Genomic DNA, 20054 nt, shown 5'->3' on the forward strand with positions numbered 1-20054 from the left:
TTGGTAGGACATCAGGAAGCAACAGTCTGTCCAGGATCCACCAATTCAGCAATGATTCCTCTCACGAATGGATATCAGATTCGTGAGAGGAATCATTGCTGAATTGGTGGATCCTGGACAGACTGTTGCTTCCTGATGTCCTACCAAAGCGTTGATACAACCTTATAATGTGGGTTGTCACCAGCTGGTAAGCCTCTTTCCTTTTTTGGGTATCCATGATTGCAGAGCTGTGCCGTGAACCCAATATTTATTGTGGTGGAGATTTGCCTGCTTTTATCCTTTGCTGAAGACTCGTCTTTTGTTTTTGGACTCTGCGCTGAGCATATATAATTTATCTGTTTGTGAACTCTGGACATCGTTCTTCTCTCAGCAGCGGCCACTTTGTTTCCTTGGCGCTGATACACATATGCAAACTTGATTGGAATGTTAAACAAGCAATTTATGGCTGTGTACACCTTAACAGTGCTCAGCCTATAGTATCATGAGTATGTTTCTAGCTACTAACACAAAATGAATCTAAAACTTCTAGAAACAGTGTTGCTGCAATAAATAAATAAATAAATAAATCTGATGTGTGTTTACATAGAGCCAAATCAGAAAGAAATATGAGATGAGTTTGGTAAATGGTTCTTGGCATCTGTGTTCTCCTTGTATGCAGAACTATGTTGCTCTAGCACAACAACAAGCAGTAGTAGCTATACTCTCAGGGATGATGCTGTAAACAGAATTTAAGTTGGCTCATCAGAACATTTTTGTGAGCTGTAAAAGAGGTCCAAAGTCAATGAGTGGTTCACTTGGGCCTCCCCAAAGCAGTCTGCAGCAAGTGATTAATCACAGAAGATCACTAAGCTCCTGGTCCAGTTTAATATAAATTGCAGCTAAAGTAGTTAATACTAACCATGAGTAAATAGCTGGGTTCTCATGGTCACATGCACTTTAATCACAATGAGACTGCCACTTCTTCAGGAGTGGTTTGAACTGAATATATTAAACGAAGTACTTAGTACTGAAAAATAGTTTTGTAGCATAAGATACAAATACTTCTAGTATGACAACCTTGATTCATATAATTACTTAACATGGACATGTTTGCCTCTAAAAATGACCCACTCATCATTCAATGGGCCTTGAGTTAATTAATCAGGGCCAACATCATAACCTATAACATTTTCTTGCCATTTTGCTTAGGCCCCTCCTGGGCTTTTCATGGGCACCCATGGAAGGTAACATGTTGGACCTCCCACCTTCGGCTTTGTACTGGAGTACTATCAGTACCCTCAATGGCAGTCCTGGATGTTTTTCTTTCTGTAATCACTAACAACTCAGTAATAACATTAATTTGTGACCTTGACAGTTAAGTCTTCATGAAATGAACACTTTACAGCAGATCAAACTAAGAGAAATGAAAAACAAGAAATAGCTAAGGAGCAATAGCATGTGTATACACTTTATAGTCTATTTTATTTCCTCTTCCTCAATCTCAAATACTAATCTGGCTTTTTAAACACTGTAAAAACACTAGACCTCTACAATGATTTTACTAAAAAATTAAAAAAAGTGCAATAATATGCTACCCAAAGTGCCATTTCTGGAATAATACTTATAGGGTAGACATTCATGTAAACTCTGTCAAAATAATACGTAGTAACAATGTTATGCTAAAAACAAAAACCCTGTTGACAGTAAGAACTACAGATGTTTTGTTGTGGCTTTGGGGAACATGCTGTAGATCTACTGTACTTGTACTAACGCTAGATATGTAAAAAAAAGTGCAAATTAATGGCAAATGCAATAAATTATATGAAACAAACAATAATTGTCCAAGTTGTAACTGTCGTCTTGAACATAAAAATGATGTCCAAGATCAGACTTTAATCTGGTTTGGGGACTTTCTCATCTGTTGCTGCCATTACGCCCAAAGGTAGCATTAAAAAAGGAGTTGGGAACATGGAAGTGATCAATCCTTATGACAATAAATGCCAACACTTATATTTTCGGATCACCTTTCTCTGTCAGTTATTTGCGACTGTCCAGTTTTGAGTTGCTTAGCTCCCAAAGGTTCATATACAGACAGAAATTGTATGACAGATATCAAATGTAACTGCATTACACACTTTGCAATACTATGTGATGTGAATAAAATTACCACATACAGATACAATTCTGTACAATACTGGCTAATAATATTTGTTTTACAAATGAAAAGGAAAAAAAAATCTGCTATAAACTAAATTGGAGAAAAAAACATGGGAACCAATAAAATTAATGTTGAAAGGAAGAGTCTCACAGATCTGCAGAAAAGAAAACGCTACAGTTTAAATATATTTCATATAGAAACTTCCCTGATCATGTTCTTAGACTTTCACAATACGACGTAAACAAAACTGAGCTACTTACAGTAGAATCATGGGAAATAAAAGAAGTGACACTCCTATGCCCTACTGAGTTAGGAACAGAATCCAGTTAGTTCTGTTTGATTGGTCTGAACAATTGTTAGAAAGGAATTTTAGATCACAAGCATGTTGCTGTCATATAAAAGAGTAACATTCTAATTAACAAAATAGGTTAACCCCGTCCCTCCCACAAAAAAAAAGGACCAGGAAATATGTTCTCTGTTAACAGGTAGCCATTTTGTTATCAACTGCAATCGAAACCTTAATACAAAGCGTAATACTTTGCAGCCAAGAGGAGACTTGTAAATGCCATGAGTGCTACAGTGTCAATTCAAAGCTCATTCTAGTTAACAGAGTCCCCTCTCCGTAGTTAAGAAGTGCTGTACTGTACATGTCGATTCACAAGTTATTAGTCGTACATACTAGAACAATCTGAGTCTGAGAATGCCAATACATCAGTTAGAATACAGAGTGTTTCATTTACTTCGATAGGACAAGCCCTTCAATGGCAAGCTCTCTATTCAGATATGTGGCCCAGTATACCAAGTTAAATGTGCCAAATAAAAGTGGAAAAACTATTCTAGACATCCTATCAATTTTACTAACACTGTTGAATGTTTTCTTCGCCTCCTGTGGTTTTGCTTTGCTGGGGTCTGCTGTGGCGCTTTTTGATATTGTTGGAAGCGCAGAATCCTTTGTGATGTTTGGAGCATAATTGGCTACCGCAACTGCGTATGCATTGTTTTTCTTAATCACAGATGCCTTCTCTTTTTTCTGTAAACAAAAAAAAAAAAAGAAGAAGAAAGAAATTGATTCCAAACATGGTGTTAGTTATCACAGCTTTGCATTCTACTTTAGTTACTTAGGGGCCTAGTTAGTAAACACCTAGTTAGTAAACATGAATTATCATAGCAAAGCTCACATTACCCTGCTGCCATTAGTACCAGTAATATCGCTGTCTACTGCCTACACATGGCAATATTATCAGAAGTATGTGACTCAGGACCTTAGTTTGCTAAAATACTTTAGATGCTATAATTTTTGTTAGTGATTGATAAACCATTTGCAAATCTTATCGTAAACACTCACGATGAACCCCAATGCCTTTAATGTTAAGCGAACTTCTAAAAACTCCGGGGCATCTCTGCAGCCAAAATTTATTTTAAAAAAAAGGGTCAATAAACCCGGCTAAATCTACAATGAAAAAAAAGCTTAATCCTACAATGAAATGCCATAATCATGTAGAAAATAAAATTCAGACTTATATCCCCCTAAAGAATGGTCTCAGTTAAGGATCACACACATGTGCAACCATTCCTCAGTCTAACCCCTAATTGTGCAACAATTATCATATCTCTTCATATCCTGACTAATAAATTGAGGGATATTTAAGAAACTTGTGCAGTCTGAAATTAATCTCCTAGAACTTTGTAACTGGAAATTGTATAAATACTGTATAGTATTTGCAACACAAGATAGAAATCAGAAAGCTAAAATAATATAACTGTAAAGTGTAGAAGCTTGTGAAAACAGTTTGGAAAGGCTACTGATCCATGTCTAGAATGTCACCACATCCGTACTACAGATATGTCAAAAAAGGCAAATTCTGGATGTGAAGATTCAAGCGTTAAATGTCTTGTCATTTGAACTTAGGCACATATTTTTCTGTAGAGGAAAGTACACTAAAGAAGGTATCTGGATTATGCGGACAACGAAAATCTAATTTGATGCTTGGGAAATAATCATTTTTTTTCATGTAATACATTAGAGACAATAGGAGTCACCTTTAAAGAAGTAGAACTAATAGTCATTTATATAGTGGCACATCTCTACAGGAAACATAGGTCAGGTCTTACCTTGTCATTGACCACACTTTTTCCATCCCATGCCCATCCTCTTTTCGTAAAATAGTTGACAGTGGCAAACTCTATAAGGGCAGAGAAGACGAATGCATAGCACACAGCAATGAACCAATCCATGGCTGTTGCATAAGCGACTTTTGGAAGAGAGTTTCTTGCACTGATACTTAGAGTTGTCATAGTTAGTACAGTTGTAACACCTAGGCAAAAAAATAAAACAAAACAAAAAATAAGGTATACAACTACACAAATGTGTAAAGCATTAAACAGTTCAAGCTATTTTCCAGTAAAGGGAATCTGTCAGTAGGATGGGATGCAAAATCCATAAGAACAGCCTTCATCTGCTGTGATTCTCTCATTTCAATATACTGTAGCTATATCAGTCACAGTGATGCTAGACAGGAACCTCATTACTTTACAACTAAACATCTGGTCATAGCATAACTTACTCATTAAAGGTTAGTTTGGCTTTGGTGCAGTTCATTTATTCAGCTATTCCGTTTTTTTCCTGCATTGTTTGTAGTTCTCCTACTCCATTATTTGATTCCTTTATCTGATCTCTGTAACAAAATTTCCCTTTCTGAAGCTCCTACCCTAACAATAACTCCTTACTGTTGTCTAACCATAACATTCCCACCAAAACATTATTCCATTTTCTCCCAAAATTCCCTTTCTAACACCTAGCCTAAAATTAACCGACCTTTCCTCCAACATTAAGGGCTGTTTTTCACTAAGAACTGCAATTGCAATCCCGATGCTCTCAAATTCCTTTTGATTTTCCTACTAACACAATTCTGGTGGGTTTTTGTCTCCCCATCCCCACTGAAAAACACCATTTGCTTTCTGTACTCTCAAAAGGCATTTTTCAGCTGGGGGCAGGGCTATGTGCTGAAAGTCGGCGGACATGCACTCCCGGGACTCAGGAAGACCGGGGTGGTAATTATCACTTTACAGCAGTTGAATATGCATTATACACTGGATATCTGCTTTAAAGAGAATGTGAAAAATGTTCAAGATGCAGCTCTTGTATATCTATGCTGTTCTGGCTGCAGCATTGATACATGTGTTGCTGTTTGCAAGAAGAGAGTTTTTGAGACCCTTCCTCTGTGCATCAGAGATTTCAGGTTCCTCCTAAGCACAACACAGTACTGGAGCACCATCCAGCCACTGCATGAATTGCGATCTGGATGGTGCTGCTAGTAAAAAATAAAGGTAATTTGCATTACCGATATTTTACTATGCACTTACCCAGCACCCAATCTCACCTGAACCCTCCCCTTCTAGTCCCTAAAACTAACACCATAACTAATGCCTAACACTAACCCCCCCCCCCCTTAATTGCCTAAATCTTTTCCTCCCCTTACTCCGAGCACTAATCCCATCCTCCAAATAACTCCTAGTCATAGCCAGTTGTCTACGATTGGCTTCAACCATTTTTCCCTAGGTAGTATCCAATCGGCTACTATCAGCATCGGGCATCTAACTCACTGCCCAATTACCCATAAGTATCACAGGTGTCTATTATACGCCTACTGATTCCCAGGCCCAAAAGACCTGATCCGCAGTAACCCTCTGCCAAAAGAACCCTAGTTATGGTACATTGTTCAATAATAATATATTCTCAACAACTTTTTTGACTTTGCCTTTAACTAGGAAAATGGTAGACTTCTGCATTGTGCATGTTTAAGGTACCCATTGACCACTGCAAACATGTATTGCATCAGCTTCTATCTGCTGCAGTCACTGCATAGTTTTCTGTAACTAGATAGATAGATAGATAGATAGATAGATAGATAGATAGATAGATAGATAGATAGATAGATGATTCTCTAGCTGCATACAGTTTCCCAACAAACAGAAACACATATGAGGAAGAAGCTATTTTTTTTATTTTGGCAAAAAAGTTTACATTATATTTATAATCAGTAATTAAAATTAAAAAAAAAAAAGCAAAAAGGAACTTTGAAGAAGATAAATATAAACAAACTGAATTTCGCTTGTTGTACATCTTTTTTTTGACAAGCAACTGTCAAAATAAATTCCCTCTGCTACAGAAAAAAACTTGACCCAGGGGTTAATCAGAACTTAATAAGAGTCTCTGCCAGTAGCTGATAATTCTTCAAACACAGAAGCAGATCCGCTGTAAAAGAGTTCTTTTATTTCCCTGCATCAGTATTTTTACATTTTCCCACTTTAAAATGCAGTGATCATCCACACTTCTGAGTCGCAGGGCCTGGCACATGTTACCTATATGTTTTCATTTCATTATTTTGTCTGAAAAGTACCAAAAAATGCTGAATGAGGGTCATCCAAAACACATGTAACACCAAAGAACTACATGATTTTTTTTTAACTTTTAGCATGTTCTCAAACGAGAAGTGTCATATTGAATGAGTACATGGCGTCTTGGCACAAGGCAGTTCGGCGAGCCAAATGACAGCTCTCTCTGCTGCCGCTAAACTCCAAGGTGGCGTTAAATACTATCCCCTCTCCGAGATGCAGCTGTCAGAGGCCTGAATTACCATTATGTGGTATACGCAGTATAGCATTGCTGCTAGAATGGCACCCAGCTTCAGCGTGCGGTACTCAGCGCCACTTGCTGAAATAGCCTGCTTCGATATTAAATAGATTTAACAGTAAAACATGTTGTGGCTTAATGAACATTGCTTAAAGCACACCTTAAAGAGACTCTGTAAGAGAAAAAAAACCCGCTGGGGGATACTTTACTCGGGAGGGAGAAGCCTCAGGGTCCCAAAGAGGCTTCCCTGCCCTCTGTAGCCTGGGGGAATCGAGCGCCGGCTCAGCCAAAAGTCCCACAACAAATCGTGACAAGAACTGCGCAATCAAGGGCAGATGCAGTAGTGGCTCTTCCTTCGTGCTAAGGCGGATATAGCCGAGCCTGATCGATCCGCTCTACAGCACAGGTGCTAAGGACTGACCACTACGCAGTAGAGCAAATGTGATTGGGCTCGGCTATTTTTGTCTTAACCCGAATGAAGAGCTGCTAGTGCACCTGCACAGGATTGCGGTAGGTAAATATTTACCTTGCTGCTGTTTGGGGGATCACTGCACTAGATTGCCTGGACACAGGAGGACGAGGGAAGCCTCATTAGGAAACAGAGGATTCTCCCTCCTGAAGTAGTAGGAAGTATCCCCAAATGTTTTTTTTTTTTGTTAATATTACAGGTCCTTTAACTAAGCAAAAAAATGGGACTTTTACTTACCTGAGGCTTCTTCCAACCTCCGTAGTGTGTCAGGTCTCTCAACATCCTCTCCGTTCTCCCACTGTCAGCTTCAAAATATCTGCTACTGGAGCTCCATTGTGTATGCCTGGTCCTGTCTGCACATGTCGCGCTCCTATCACCAGGAGAATTCTGAACATGCATGGTTCATTCTTATGGAGAACTGTGAAAGAGTAGAACGTTCCCAGCAATGAGAGTGAGATCATGGAGCATGCACAGACAGGACCGCCCATGCGCAGGAGCTACAGTCGCAGATATTTGAGGGTCTGGCAGCCAGAGGACGCCAAGGGATTTGACACACTACGGGTGGCTTGAAAAAGCCCCAGGTAAGTAAAAGTCCCATGAGTCCCTTGGTGTAGCTATCCCCATTCACTGCATGTACATGGAAGAAGCAAGCATCATGTGTACATATCCAAGGGGAGCTGGGTCATACAGACTAATGAATATATCAGTTAAACCCTTCTTGGTTAGTTGGGTCATAATTATTGGTGCAGTCATCAAATTGTGATTTTGACCAGACAGTGAGGGGCACATTTTATGAGCTGTATCCACTAACAAAGGTTTTGTGTGTTCTGTCACACTTTGCAGTCTATTTTGCTCCTGATGAAGCCTGTATGGGTGAAACATATCGGGTTGGCCTGTCTAGACTCTAGCACTATATATATATATTTAGTCCATGTGTTAGTTCTCCTGGCTGATAGTCTATTGTAAGTGTGTGCAGCCAGGGTGCTGACTATAGTGGGGCCCAGATGTTCTTGTGGGAACAGTGGATCCAGCTCATACAACATGCCCAATCCCTCCAACTAATTGGTGAGGAGTGTGATGTTACTATAACAAAGGCAAAGCCTAGCAAAAAGATATGATAAAAGGATAAATAAAAGAGGTAATTATACAGATAAATAGTTTGAAGATATTGTGTGTCTAAAATAAAATAAATAAAATGTTTCCTAATTTGATTAATTAAAAATGTTCTGTACTTTCCAGATGACACTTGTAGTTGTGCTTCATAGCCAATTCATGAAAGACTTTCTTTGTTCTGTCTGACTAATGATGTCAAACAGTCACATTGTGCTAAGTCCCCATATGTACCTACGCTGTAACAGGAAGCAGACACTTAGAAGCGACATCTCTAGTTAAGGACCATATGAGCCTTATTAACTCACATGAAGTGGGGTCTAAATGATCTGCCTACTTTAACACTTCTGCTTACAACAACATCATCAGCATTACTAAGAAAAATATGCAACAGGCAATAAAAAAACGCCAAAACAAAGTTATCTTTTCACCTTCCTCTACTTTGTAACAACTGTCAGGAACAATCAAACACTTCGCACTACTTTTTTTCTTTTTAAATCTGTATTATCTTATTTTTCATGATCCAGTGACGATAAGATTAGCACAAGGGTGTGGGAGGACAGAAAGCTGTAGGCTTATTATTCTCTATAGAGACTTCACAATGACAAATTTAGAGGTACAAAGTAATAAAGCCCTGTCTTCACTGACTCATCTGTTAGAAACAACATAAAAAGAAATGATGAGGGTGTAAGATAATAACAATAACAGTTATCATGGCCCCCTTGGCGAATGAAAGCTTTTATGTACCTTGGCAACTATCTGTATTAGATTGGGAAATTATTTTAATGTTCTTATATTTGCTTGTAAGCTACAAAATCCCCCATACTCCTAGTGGGACACCAATGCCTATTATAGTTTAAGAAATCTTCAATGTCTTTTAAAGTCAATCTGAATGCAAAACGTTTTGTGTAGTTTTGGACACAGGAGGAAAACATTACAAACCAGTCTGCTGTTGTCGTAACGGAGTGGGTAATTAAACCCTTTGCTGCCCGTCCAGCTGACAAGCCATTAAAACACAACAATCATAGGAATGTTCCACACCTTGCAATAAAAAGTATTTTTGGTAGAGAACAGGAGGAATACCAAATTCACAGAAGTATGGTAAAGTTGGGGGGCGGAGCCGGCCATGGGAGCGTGAGGACGTGTGTCTGAGGAGCTCTCGCTACCACCGGGCCTAAAAGCAGCTAAAGACAGCTCACACATCCCCTCTCACCTCCAAAAGATGCCAGGGAAATCAAAGAAAGGCAGCGAAGAACAGCAGTCCAAAAAGAAATCACCCCCGCAGCAACAACAGCTTACGAGGTACCTCAGAAGAAACGATTCCACTCAGACACCAGTCAAGATGGCCGACGCTCTTCCAGGCACGAGCAAAACAACAGGGGAGCTGGACACGGCAGCTGCCACAACTAAGTCTCTGAACGAAATTAAAGACTTCTTACACAACTTACCGACAAAAGAAGACTTGGCGGACCTAGCGGATCGTATTACGGCAGCATCGCGGGCAGAATTAGCAGTGGTCCAGGAGGAGGTGGAAGCTCATGGCGGTCGGCTTCAGACCCTGGAGGCGGAGGCCGCAACCATGAAGGCGGACATTGAGCGCCTGAAAGATGCGAATAAAACGCAGATGAACGTGAACACGATGCTACGCAGTGGTCTGGAAGATTTACAGAACCGAAGTAGACGAAGCAACATTAGAGTGAGGGGCTTACCGGAGTGTTACGAAACACAGCAACTGGAGGAAACACTCGTCGCCATTTTTAACAGGGTTCTGCGAAAGCCAGATGACAACACCATCAAACTAGATCGAGCACACAGAGCCCTAAGATCTCAACCGCTGGAGGGTAACCCACCCCGAGACGTGATCTGTAGGCTACACCACTATAGTGTCAAGGAGGCTATTATGCAGGCGGCAAGAAACATGGAGGCGGTGGAATACGAGGGGCACCGGCTACAACTTTTCCAGGACCTCGCACCCAGCACACTAGCCCAGAGGAGAGCGCTGCAGCCCCTGCTGAAGATGCTAAATGACCGGGGCCTGAAGTACAAGTGGGGATTCCCATTCCAAGTCACTATTCTAAAAGGCGACAAATCTTTCTCGCTGAAAGACCCATCAGATCTTCCAGACATGCTGAAGGCACTAGAGCTACCACACGTGGATCTTCCAGAATGGATTCCTGAGCAACTGCCACTCGGTCTGCCTCAACGCGCTAGAAAACAACGCAGATAAGAAGGCTCATGGCATACTGGCGAACTACAACTGCGAGAGGACCTAGGCACAAGATATGACAGATAAGTTCCCCTTTGATTGTTCCCTGTTTTGTTATACACCGGGCCGCAGACTTAGGTGGTATGTCGTAGATAGTAACTACCTGATGGCACATAGAAGGCGGGGTACGGAGTAAGCCCGGGAATATCGCCACTAGCTAGGCACACACTAGCATTGAAAAGATGGACCTGTTTACAGGCCACCCACCATGTCGCTAAGCCGGCTGAACACTACTATGATTTTTACATTCATGACGCAGTCGTCAATGCACATAAAGAAAATAGGCCAGCAGAAGACAGCGCACTTCTGGGAGTGCACATATCTACCTGGCTTAAACTTTGGGCGAGCCATGAACACTGACGGGGCAGAAGATGTCACGGATTCATAGCTCAAGAGTCCAGGCCTCAGAGGGTTGCACTGACGGGGACGGATTAGCTGGTCGAAGACGGCGCACCTCTGGGGGTGCTTGTTACTTCTGCCAAAAACATGAGCGACATCCCTAACCCCGCATCATGGGCTCTGAACTCATGTTAAAAAATGGTTAATAGGTGTGCTGAGTTTTACATAAGGGCACCACTGTAGCTCACTAAAGATTCGGGCCATAACAGACCCAGAGGGCGACTCAAAGTAGTATCTTATGTGTTTTCGATAGTCTATACGCTATGGATTGTTATTCACTGTCATAGGGGGAATTAGGGGGGAACGAATGATGATACAGAACGAGGATAATGTGTGCTAGGTCAGCAGTTAGAGGAGGTGAGAGGGGAAAGGTTAGAACATAGAGGAAAATAAAGGCTATTATTAAAATGGGCCGGGGGGTGGAGAGAGCTGGGTTCCTCACGGGTCATAATGGTCACTCTTTCTCCACATAGGGAGACTGTTTCAGTCTTTACTCTCTCAGAGATTTTGTTTAAAATAATGTTTTTCTTCATGTTGAAGATATTGTTTATGGTTAACTGTTTTGATATATTGACCGACAGTAGTGGAAATAGGAATACACCCCCCAACAATGCTAAATCCTTTGACTCGCTCATATGGAGTCCTTAAAGTGTGTATCGATCAACTCAAAAGGTTTAAATATTCCCGAAAAAAGAAGGGTGGTACTGAAGGATATGTGGAGGCAAAGGGCCCAGGTGGTCTTTATACAGGAGACCCACTTTAAGAAAGACAATCACCCTAGAATGGGAGATAAAAATTTCCCCACTGCATTTTTGAGTGTGTCCCCTGACTCAAAGACAAAGGGAACCGCAATCCTGCTAAGCAGATCGCTACCGTTTGTGCTTCTGGACTCCCTGTTAGATGTAAATGGCAGATTTGTATTAATTAAAGGGACAATTAAAGGCCTAAAATACACTCTGGGATCTGTCTACGCTCCCAATCATGATCAGGTGGCGTTCATGGGAGAGTTTTTGGAAACTCTTGACTCCTTTTCAGAGGGTAGTCTGGTCTTGGGAGGAGATCTTAATCTGCCCCTGAATCCAGCTTTGGACACATCACAGGGCAGGTCAGCGATCTCTTACTCAAAACTCAATAAGCTTAAAAAGATGTTACATGAGCGCCAGCTGGTTGATGTCTTTGACACACCCACAAACAAAAGACTACTCCTTCTTCTCACAAGTGCATAATGTATATAGCAGAATTGATTATATTATGATTTCTCACAATCTCCTCTCAGAGCATGTTTCTGCCGAAATAGGGGTGATCTCCTATTCCGATCATGCACCAGTGAGTGCCACCCTCCAATGCAGAGATAAAAGAGAGCTGCCATTTAACTGGAGACTGAATACATCTCTCCTTCAAGATGAGGAAGTTGTGTCAAAAATCAATAGACACCTCGACAATTATTTTCAAACAAATGATACGGAGGAGATTTCACCCCCTATACTATGGGAAGCGCATAAATGTACTCTGAGAGGAATCTTTATACAGCTGGGTACAAAGAGGAAAAAAGAAAGAGGGGAGGCACTTCAGAAGCAGCTGGAAGAGGTGCATAGACTGGAGCTTAGGCACAAACATTCGCATCTGGAGACGGACCTATACACACTTGGAGAAGCAAGGAGAAAACTCAATGGCATGCTACAGAGTAGAGCGAAATTGGCGGCTAGTAGATGCCAAGGGGCTTTCTATCTCTATGGTAATAAATCTGGCAAACTGCTAGCCAAAGCCTTAAAAAAACAACAACAGAGAACATACGTTTCCCAAATTATAGACGCAGAGGGTAGAAAACACATCAGAAGCGAATCTATAGCAGCTAGTTTTAAACAATTCTACACAAAACTGTATAATCTGCAACGACCTTGCACTAGCAGGGGGGAGAAGGTTCTGAAGGAGGCAATAAAACAATACATTGAGGAGGCAGATTTGCCAAGACTAGGGGAAGAGGACATTCAGGGTATGGAGGAACCATTCACGGAACAGGAAATTAAGAAAATAATATCAGACATTAAGCAGGGAAAGGCTCCGGGGCCAGACGGCTTCCCCATAGAATATTACAAGAAATTTAAAAACACTCTAACCCCATATCTATGCAAAATGTATAACGCCTTGGGAAGGGGGGACCCTGGGATAGGTTTGCCCACACAAACATTGGAATCGCACATCACAGTCATAGCTAAATCGGGTAAGGACCCTGCCTCATGTGGTAGCTATAGACCGATTTCGCTCTTAAACCTGGACCTAAAAATTTTCTCAAAAGCCATAGCAAACAGGCTAGCAGAGCACATGGAAAGGTTAGTACATTGGGATCAAGTGGGTTTCATACCACATAGAGAGGCAAGGGACAACACTATTAGGACTATAGATATTTCCCAGTTTGTCCGGTCTAGGCACATTCCATGTATGCTGCTCTCCACAGATGCAGAGAAAGCCTTTGTCCGGGTGAGCTGGGAATGGATAAGGGCAGTGTTGGAAAGAACAGGCCTGGGAAGTACTATGATGTCCTGCATTGCCGCACTATATTCGACCCCTACCGCCCGCATTAAAGTAAACGGTATACTCTCTGATTCGCTACACATTAAAAACGGAACTAGACAGGGATGCCCTTTGTCGCCCCTTATCTTCGCCCTGACCCTGGAGCCTTTCCTCTGGCATATTAGAAAAAATGGGGATATCAAAGGAGTCCAAATAGGACAGGTCAATCATAAAGTAGCCGCATACGCGGATGATCTTCTTTTCTTCCTAACGAACCCGGATACTACCCTGCCTAACCTCATACTAGAATTCGATAAATTCAGCAGATTATCATACTTCAAAATAAATTTAGACAAATGTGAGGCTTATGGAATAGAATTACCTGTGGAACAAAAACTGAGGCTGGAAAGCAACTTCCCCTTCAGATGGAATGACAGAAATATTAAGTACCTGGGTACATATATCTCGGATTCCCTGAAAAACATGTACCTTCAGAACTTTCCCCCCACCCTACATATACTAACAGAGGATATTAGAAGATGGGATAGACCACACTTTTCCTGGCTGGGACGCATAGCCATTTTAAAAATGAACATTATGCCAAGATTATTGTACCTCTTTCAGACCTTGCCTATTAAGATACCAAGGGCATTCTTCCAGAAGGCCCAAGCGATCTTCAGTAGATTCATATGGAGGGGCAAACCACCTAGGCTAAAAAAGGAAATTTTATTTAAGACCAAACACTCAGGGGGGCTAGCGGTCCCGCATATTAAAATGTACTATTACGCAGCAGTCCTCACCAGAGCTGTAGACTGGAACAGACATTCAGGCTCCAAACAATGGACAGTTATAGAGAAAAACATTTCTAGCTTCCCCCCAGATAGACTGCTATGGATCCCTGCCACAAATAGAAAAGACTGGAGAATCCCTCCCCTGGTATTACACACCTTAGAGATTCATGACAAGGTTAGAGAATTCATTGATTTCTCCCCAGGGATCTCCCCGCTTTTGCCTCTTTCCCATAACCCAGATATCTCATTTGTTGGAAGTATAATGGAGGGGGGTGGGAGAGGGGGTCAGGAGGAAACTCTCACCTTAGCTAACTTTGGCAACCAGAATGGTTGGTACCCAGATGAAAAAATAAAACAAGACTTCCCAGACCTGAACCTGAATTGGTGGTCAATGTTCCAGATTAGATTTTATCTTCGCACCAAAAACATTAGACCAGATAATTGGAGGCAGCTCTCAGCCTTTGAACTGCTTTGCACAGGAAAAGACCCCATGCAGAAAATATTATCAAGCTTATATCTACTGTTGTTGGAACAAGGAAACTGTACTTTACCCTTTATTGACAAATGGGGAGAAGCTCTAAATAGATCCTTTTCTCCAAGACAGGTTGACAGGATGTGCATATTTGCGCACGGAACCTCCCTAGCCGTTAAAACTCAAGAGACTAACTATAAAATTCTCACAAATTGGTACTGGACTCCAGAGAAGCTTAAAAAAGTTTTTCCAGAGGCTGATGACAGATGTTGGCGGTGCAACAATGAAAGGGGCACGCTTCTGCACATCCTGTGGACCTGCCCAAACATTAGAGACTTGTGGGGGAAGACAGAAAGCCTAATTAAACTATTAGTTGATGGGGACATTCCAAACACAGCAGAGTTTTATTTACTACATCTAAATGACTGGTCAATGAAAAAATATAAAAAGTCAATTATCAGGCATATTCTGAATGCGACGAAGTGCGTTATTGTAAGACATTGGAAAAAAAGGTCCCCGCCCGCTTTTAAGGAAATAATAAGTGAGCTAGATCACACTCATAACATGGAAGACTTAGCCCATTCAGCACTAAATAAAACAGAAGTCTTCAAGAAAACATGGTCATATTGGGAGTCAGTGAGAGACTCTGAGGAGTTTGCACTATTAATACAATCCCCATGAAAGAATATCGCCATAACCTGGGTTGATCGATCTATTCACTAGATAAAGCAACAGAATGAGAGAATGAGGATGGGGTGGGTGTATTATAAAGGGCTAACGAGGGATCACCATTGGTCAATTGTTTCAAGTAGTTTCTTTTTGTTTTTAAAAAATCCTTTAGGTTATGTTAATCAGAATCTGTATACCGGTAAGGGAAAAATGTGAGATACATCAGGCTACAAGTACCATATTTGCAATATTAAGCACAAAATTAGACTGGAAACGCTTCATAGACTTCGCCACAATTACAGACAATAGAATGAATAACGTAAACCAGCTGATAGATTACGGGGTACTGGTAGCCGCTGCTTTAGATACATGGCATACGATGTAAATAGAATATCTTGGCTCTGTTATATTGTACTGATCTATTTTTATTGTACTGCCTTGAAAATATTTTTCCAATAAAGCTTTGAATATATAAAAAAAAAAAAGAAGTATGGTAAAGTTATTTGGCACAGGGAGCACAAGGCAATTTTGCATTGGTAGAGGGAGGGGTTTGTGTGAGAGTAGGGTTAGGTTAGGTCATAGTAAAATATTGGTAAATTTTACTATATGAAAGTAGTAATATATTTGTAATTTTACTGATATTCTATTATTGACTATTTACTGCACCCTTTTCACCTCTATTAAAGGACCAATATCACTGAAATTGTAACATTTAAAATATATGGAAACACATACAAATAAGAAGTATGTCTCTTCCAGAGTAAAATGAGTCATACATTACTTTTCTACTATGTTTCTGTCACTTACAGTATGTCGTCAAAATCTAACAGAACTGACAGGTTTTGGACTAGTCCATCTTTTCATGGGGGATTCTCAGCATGGTCTTTATTAGTTATAAAGACACTCCCTGAAAAGGATTTATACAAAGATGCTGGCCAGCCTTCCAGCTCATTGCACACTTTTTTGGCAGCTGGGCAGAGCAACTGCCATTTAATAAGTGGTTTTGAAACGAAACAAAACCATGAGAATCCCCCATGAGGAGATGGGCTAGTCCAAAACCTGTCGGTTCAGTCTGATTTTTACTACCTGCTGTAAGTAACAGGAACATAGGAGACAAGTAATTTATAGCTCATGTTTACATGTATTTTCAATGTTACAATTTTTGCAATAGTGGTCCTTTAAATGTATGCCTCTGCAGGTCACATACAGCCTGTTTTACTGAGAAAATACACAATGGGGATTTTTCTGGATTGATGATTTAATAAATTAAGCCCTCCATGTCGCTTATAACCAGATTAAGTATTCTTATTATAATCTGACTCGGCTGGGTGCATACTGTATTTCTTGCAAGTGTATGACCAATAAAATAACATGAAAGTAAGGAAAGTGTCAATTTTTAATATTGACAGACAGAATGATACATGTATTCGTTGTTAAAAAAATAAGCATTACAATGAGACAGATTCGTACAACTTGTTTACATGTATTCCTGTCCGTGGCAATGCCACTCACGCTCCAGTCATTCATGTGTCAATCTGAGCATTACTAAAGCTCACTAAACTGCAATTTAAATGCACGACATTGCACTTTCACTACATTGCTCATCAGAGTATATTAATGAGCTAATAATATTTGTTTTGTCATTATTTTAGACAGAGTACATGCTTCAGACTGATTGCAATCAGCCTAATACCGCTCTCGGTGTAAATTCTACAAGACAGGAGGTTATATTTCCAGCCAATCAAGGCAGCTCAATGAAATCTAATTGCTGCATCAGTAGACATGCCGCTCTGTGGCAGATAGATATTATATTATTAAGACTGTGCCCTTATTTAATACATTATTCAGTGATCAGAATTAAACCAGCGCAGTGCTGTGTCAAAACGAATTCCTTCTACTTGAATTAAACAGGCTAAAGAGTCTTTATTATAAATACACACATGGATACATTATGATTATATGAAATGCAGCCCTCACCTATTTTTTGGGCTGTTTTAGACCAAACGTAAAGGTTACTTAACTCCGTAAATCTGTGGTGACACATGGAATTTATAGGGACAGTCGTAATCCTGAACACACAGGCTGAACCAGTGATAGATACAGTAAATGAAAGTTATTTAGACATTTTTAAAATGCTCTCTTCATTTCTAGGTGAATGGAAAGCTAACTGAGCAAAGAAATAGGATCATTAATCACGATGGTAAATGGAGACTCTGTGTACAGTACTTAGGCTTTTTAGAAGATAAATGACAAGTCATGAACACGGTGGGGATGGTGTATGAAAACTGAAAGAGAAAAATAGGACATTACAACAACCAATCGGACAATTTATTGACTTTAATAGTAAAAAAGCTGCTTACTGTGTTTTTGGGAGGGAGACAAGAAAGAACACAACGGGACAACGGGAGCCCAATCTGGTGCGGTATATTACTTGTTGGATTTGGAAGATAGGTGTATTGATAGATGTATGCTCACAAATCTGGGTTGCTAAGGCAAGCAACCACTAAAGAAAGCATGTAGCACCGTATCCACTCCGCTTTGGTATAGAGTGGTTGCTAGTTCAAAATTAGAACCTTATAGTATAAACATAAAAATTCCACCTCACAACGGGGCAATAATGTAGGAAAAAGTAACAACTGTTGGATGCACCCAAAAATATATAAAACGATTAAGAATTCTTGAAAAAAAGAAGGTAAATGTAGGCTTTCTTTCACATGATTCAATTGGTCAATTTTTCAGACTTTTATTGCACTATTGCACAAAAAGCAACGCAAAGCTCGTTTCACAGCTCAGGGTCAGTAAAGTGCTGAATATTCAGTGTTATAAAGCTCCAAGCATCTTTTCAAAAGGCTCTCTAAGCTTTATTACACTGCAGATTCAACATGCAAGTTGATGATGCAAGTTTGTGAAACTGGTTGGCAAGGAGAGCAACAGCATCTATAGACCTTTCCATTGTCGTGTAAACCCATACAGGCATTCTAATATCGAGATTCCCAATACCTGAGACCTGCATGTGAGTGTTGATTTTAACATTGTATTGTTTGTGATATAACCATTTTAAAGAAAAAAGCAGTCTGCACTTAGTACTGCCTTTCTTTTTGTTTTTTTAATAAATAATATTTGTTATCACTTGTGGAACCTTGTGGGAGGAATGATCTGGTGAACCTTGGATTATTACCACCACCAGTAGAAGTGTTTTAAGCCCTTATACAACCTTATAATGTGCATTGTTTCCATCTGGTAAGCCTAATTTCCCATATTGGTGATGGTGGACATGATTTGAAACAGCTTTGGATACTTAGTGATTTATTGGTACTCATAATCCCTTTGGGATTGTGTAGACCTCCGCTGTTTTCATTCAATGGATTAAACTACAGTGTGAAATTCCATTGCCTCTTAAAATAAATCCAAACCATTTTCCATGATGCAGTGTCTTAAGCTGAATACTCGGCTCGCGACAAAGGAACATGGATCATAGCAACGTCCAGGAACCATCTTCCTGCCGGTGGGTATCCCCAATGTCACGCAACAGCACACGATGGATGGGAACAAGAATTCAAGCGATTGCAGTACTTTGTGAGGGAGTCCTCTGGTATCTTAAAGATAAGATCCACCATGATGGTCGTTATCGCCACATGGCGCTAAACCACATTCACGTGATCGTGCACTTGTACTCACATCACGAGATCACGGAAACGCCCGCTCAAAAAATCCCCAGTCAACGGGAAAATAATTGCTCTACCAATAGCTCATACGGTGATAAAGAAGAGTGAGTGTTGATCATTATTAGATGGTTTAGCCATTTCTTTGGACTGTAGCTTTATTGGAACAAATCAATTTTAGTTCCATTGGATTTAAACATCTTTAAAACATTGTATCATACACTTCTTAGGTGGGTGGCATGGTTCAATTATCTTGGCATCAGTATTACTGATCATTACATGATAGACTAAAATTAACTGTGGTGAGCAGCATAATTTTCTTTTTCTTGGGGGGGGGGGGGGGTAAAAAATTTAAAGACAGCACAAAACTCTGCAGTTGCTGAAGGAGAGGGGAAGATGATAGGCAGTCTGTACACAAAGGGAATAACCAAGGGATAAATGAAAAAGCAGTTTACTGGAGTCTTATGCTAACCCATCTGGTACAGAGGGGACTCAAATTAACCACTTGAGGACCTAGGGCTTTCTACCCCTTAAGGACCGGCCACTTTTTTTCCATTCAGACCACTGCAGCTTTCACGGTTTATTGCTCGCTCATACAACCTACCACCTAAATGAATTTTGGCTCCTTTTCTTGTCACTAATAAAGCTTTCTTTTGGTGCTATTTGATTGCTCCTGCGATTTTTACTTTTTATTATATTCATCAAAAAAGACATGAATTTTGGCAAAAAAATGATTTTTTTAACTTTCTGTGCTGACATTTTTCAAATAAAGTAAAATTTCTGTATACATGCAGCGCGAAAAATGTGGACAAACATGTTTTTGATAAAAAAAACCCATTCAGTGTATATTTATTGGTTTGGGTAAAAGTTATAGCGTTTACAAACTATGGTGCAAAAAGTGAATTTTCCCATTTTCAAGCATCTCTGACTTTTCT

At 40.2% G+C, this 20054-nt stretch overlaps 1 protein-coding gene across 1 annotated transcript in view; it reads right to left on the reverse strand.

Moving 5' to 3' along the window:
* Window positions 1-264: 264 nt before the first annotated feature.
* The window catches only part of GABRA2 (gamma-aminobutyric acid type A receptor subunit alpha2), a 257044-nt gene continuing 237254 nt past the window's right edge, over window positions 265-20054 (reverse strand). The window contains exons 9-10 of the mRNA XM_068278530.1: window positions 4250-4452; window positions 265-3167 (exon numbers count right to left, since the gene is read on the reverse strand). Coding sequence (XP_068134631.1) covers window positions 2874-3167; window positions 4250-4452 — 497 coding nt within the window. The 3' untranslated portion in view covers window positions 265-2873. The remainder of the gene's footprint in view (window positions 3168-4249; window positions 4453-20054) is intronic.

The sequence above is a fragment of the Hyperolius riggenbachi genome, chromosome 1, assembly GCF_040937935.1.
Source record: "Hyperolius riggenbachi isolate aHypRig1 chromosome 1, aHypRig1.pri, whole genome shotgun sequence".
Classification (NCBI taxonomy): Eukaryota; Metazoa; Chordata; class Amphibia; order Anura; family Hyperoliidae; genus Hyperolius; species Hyperolius riggenbachi.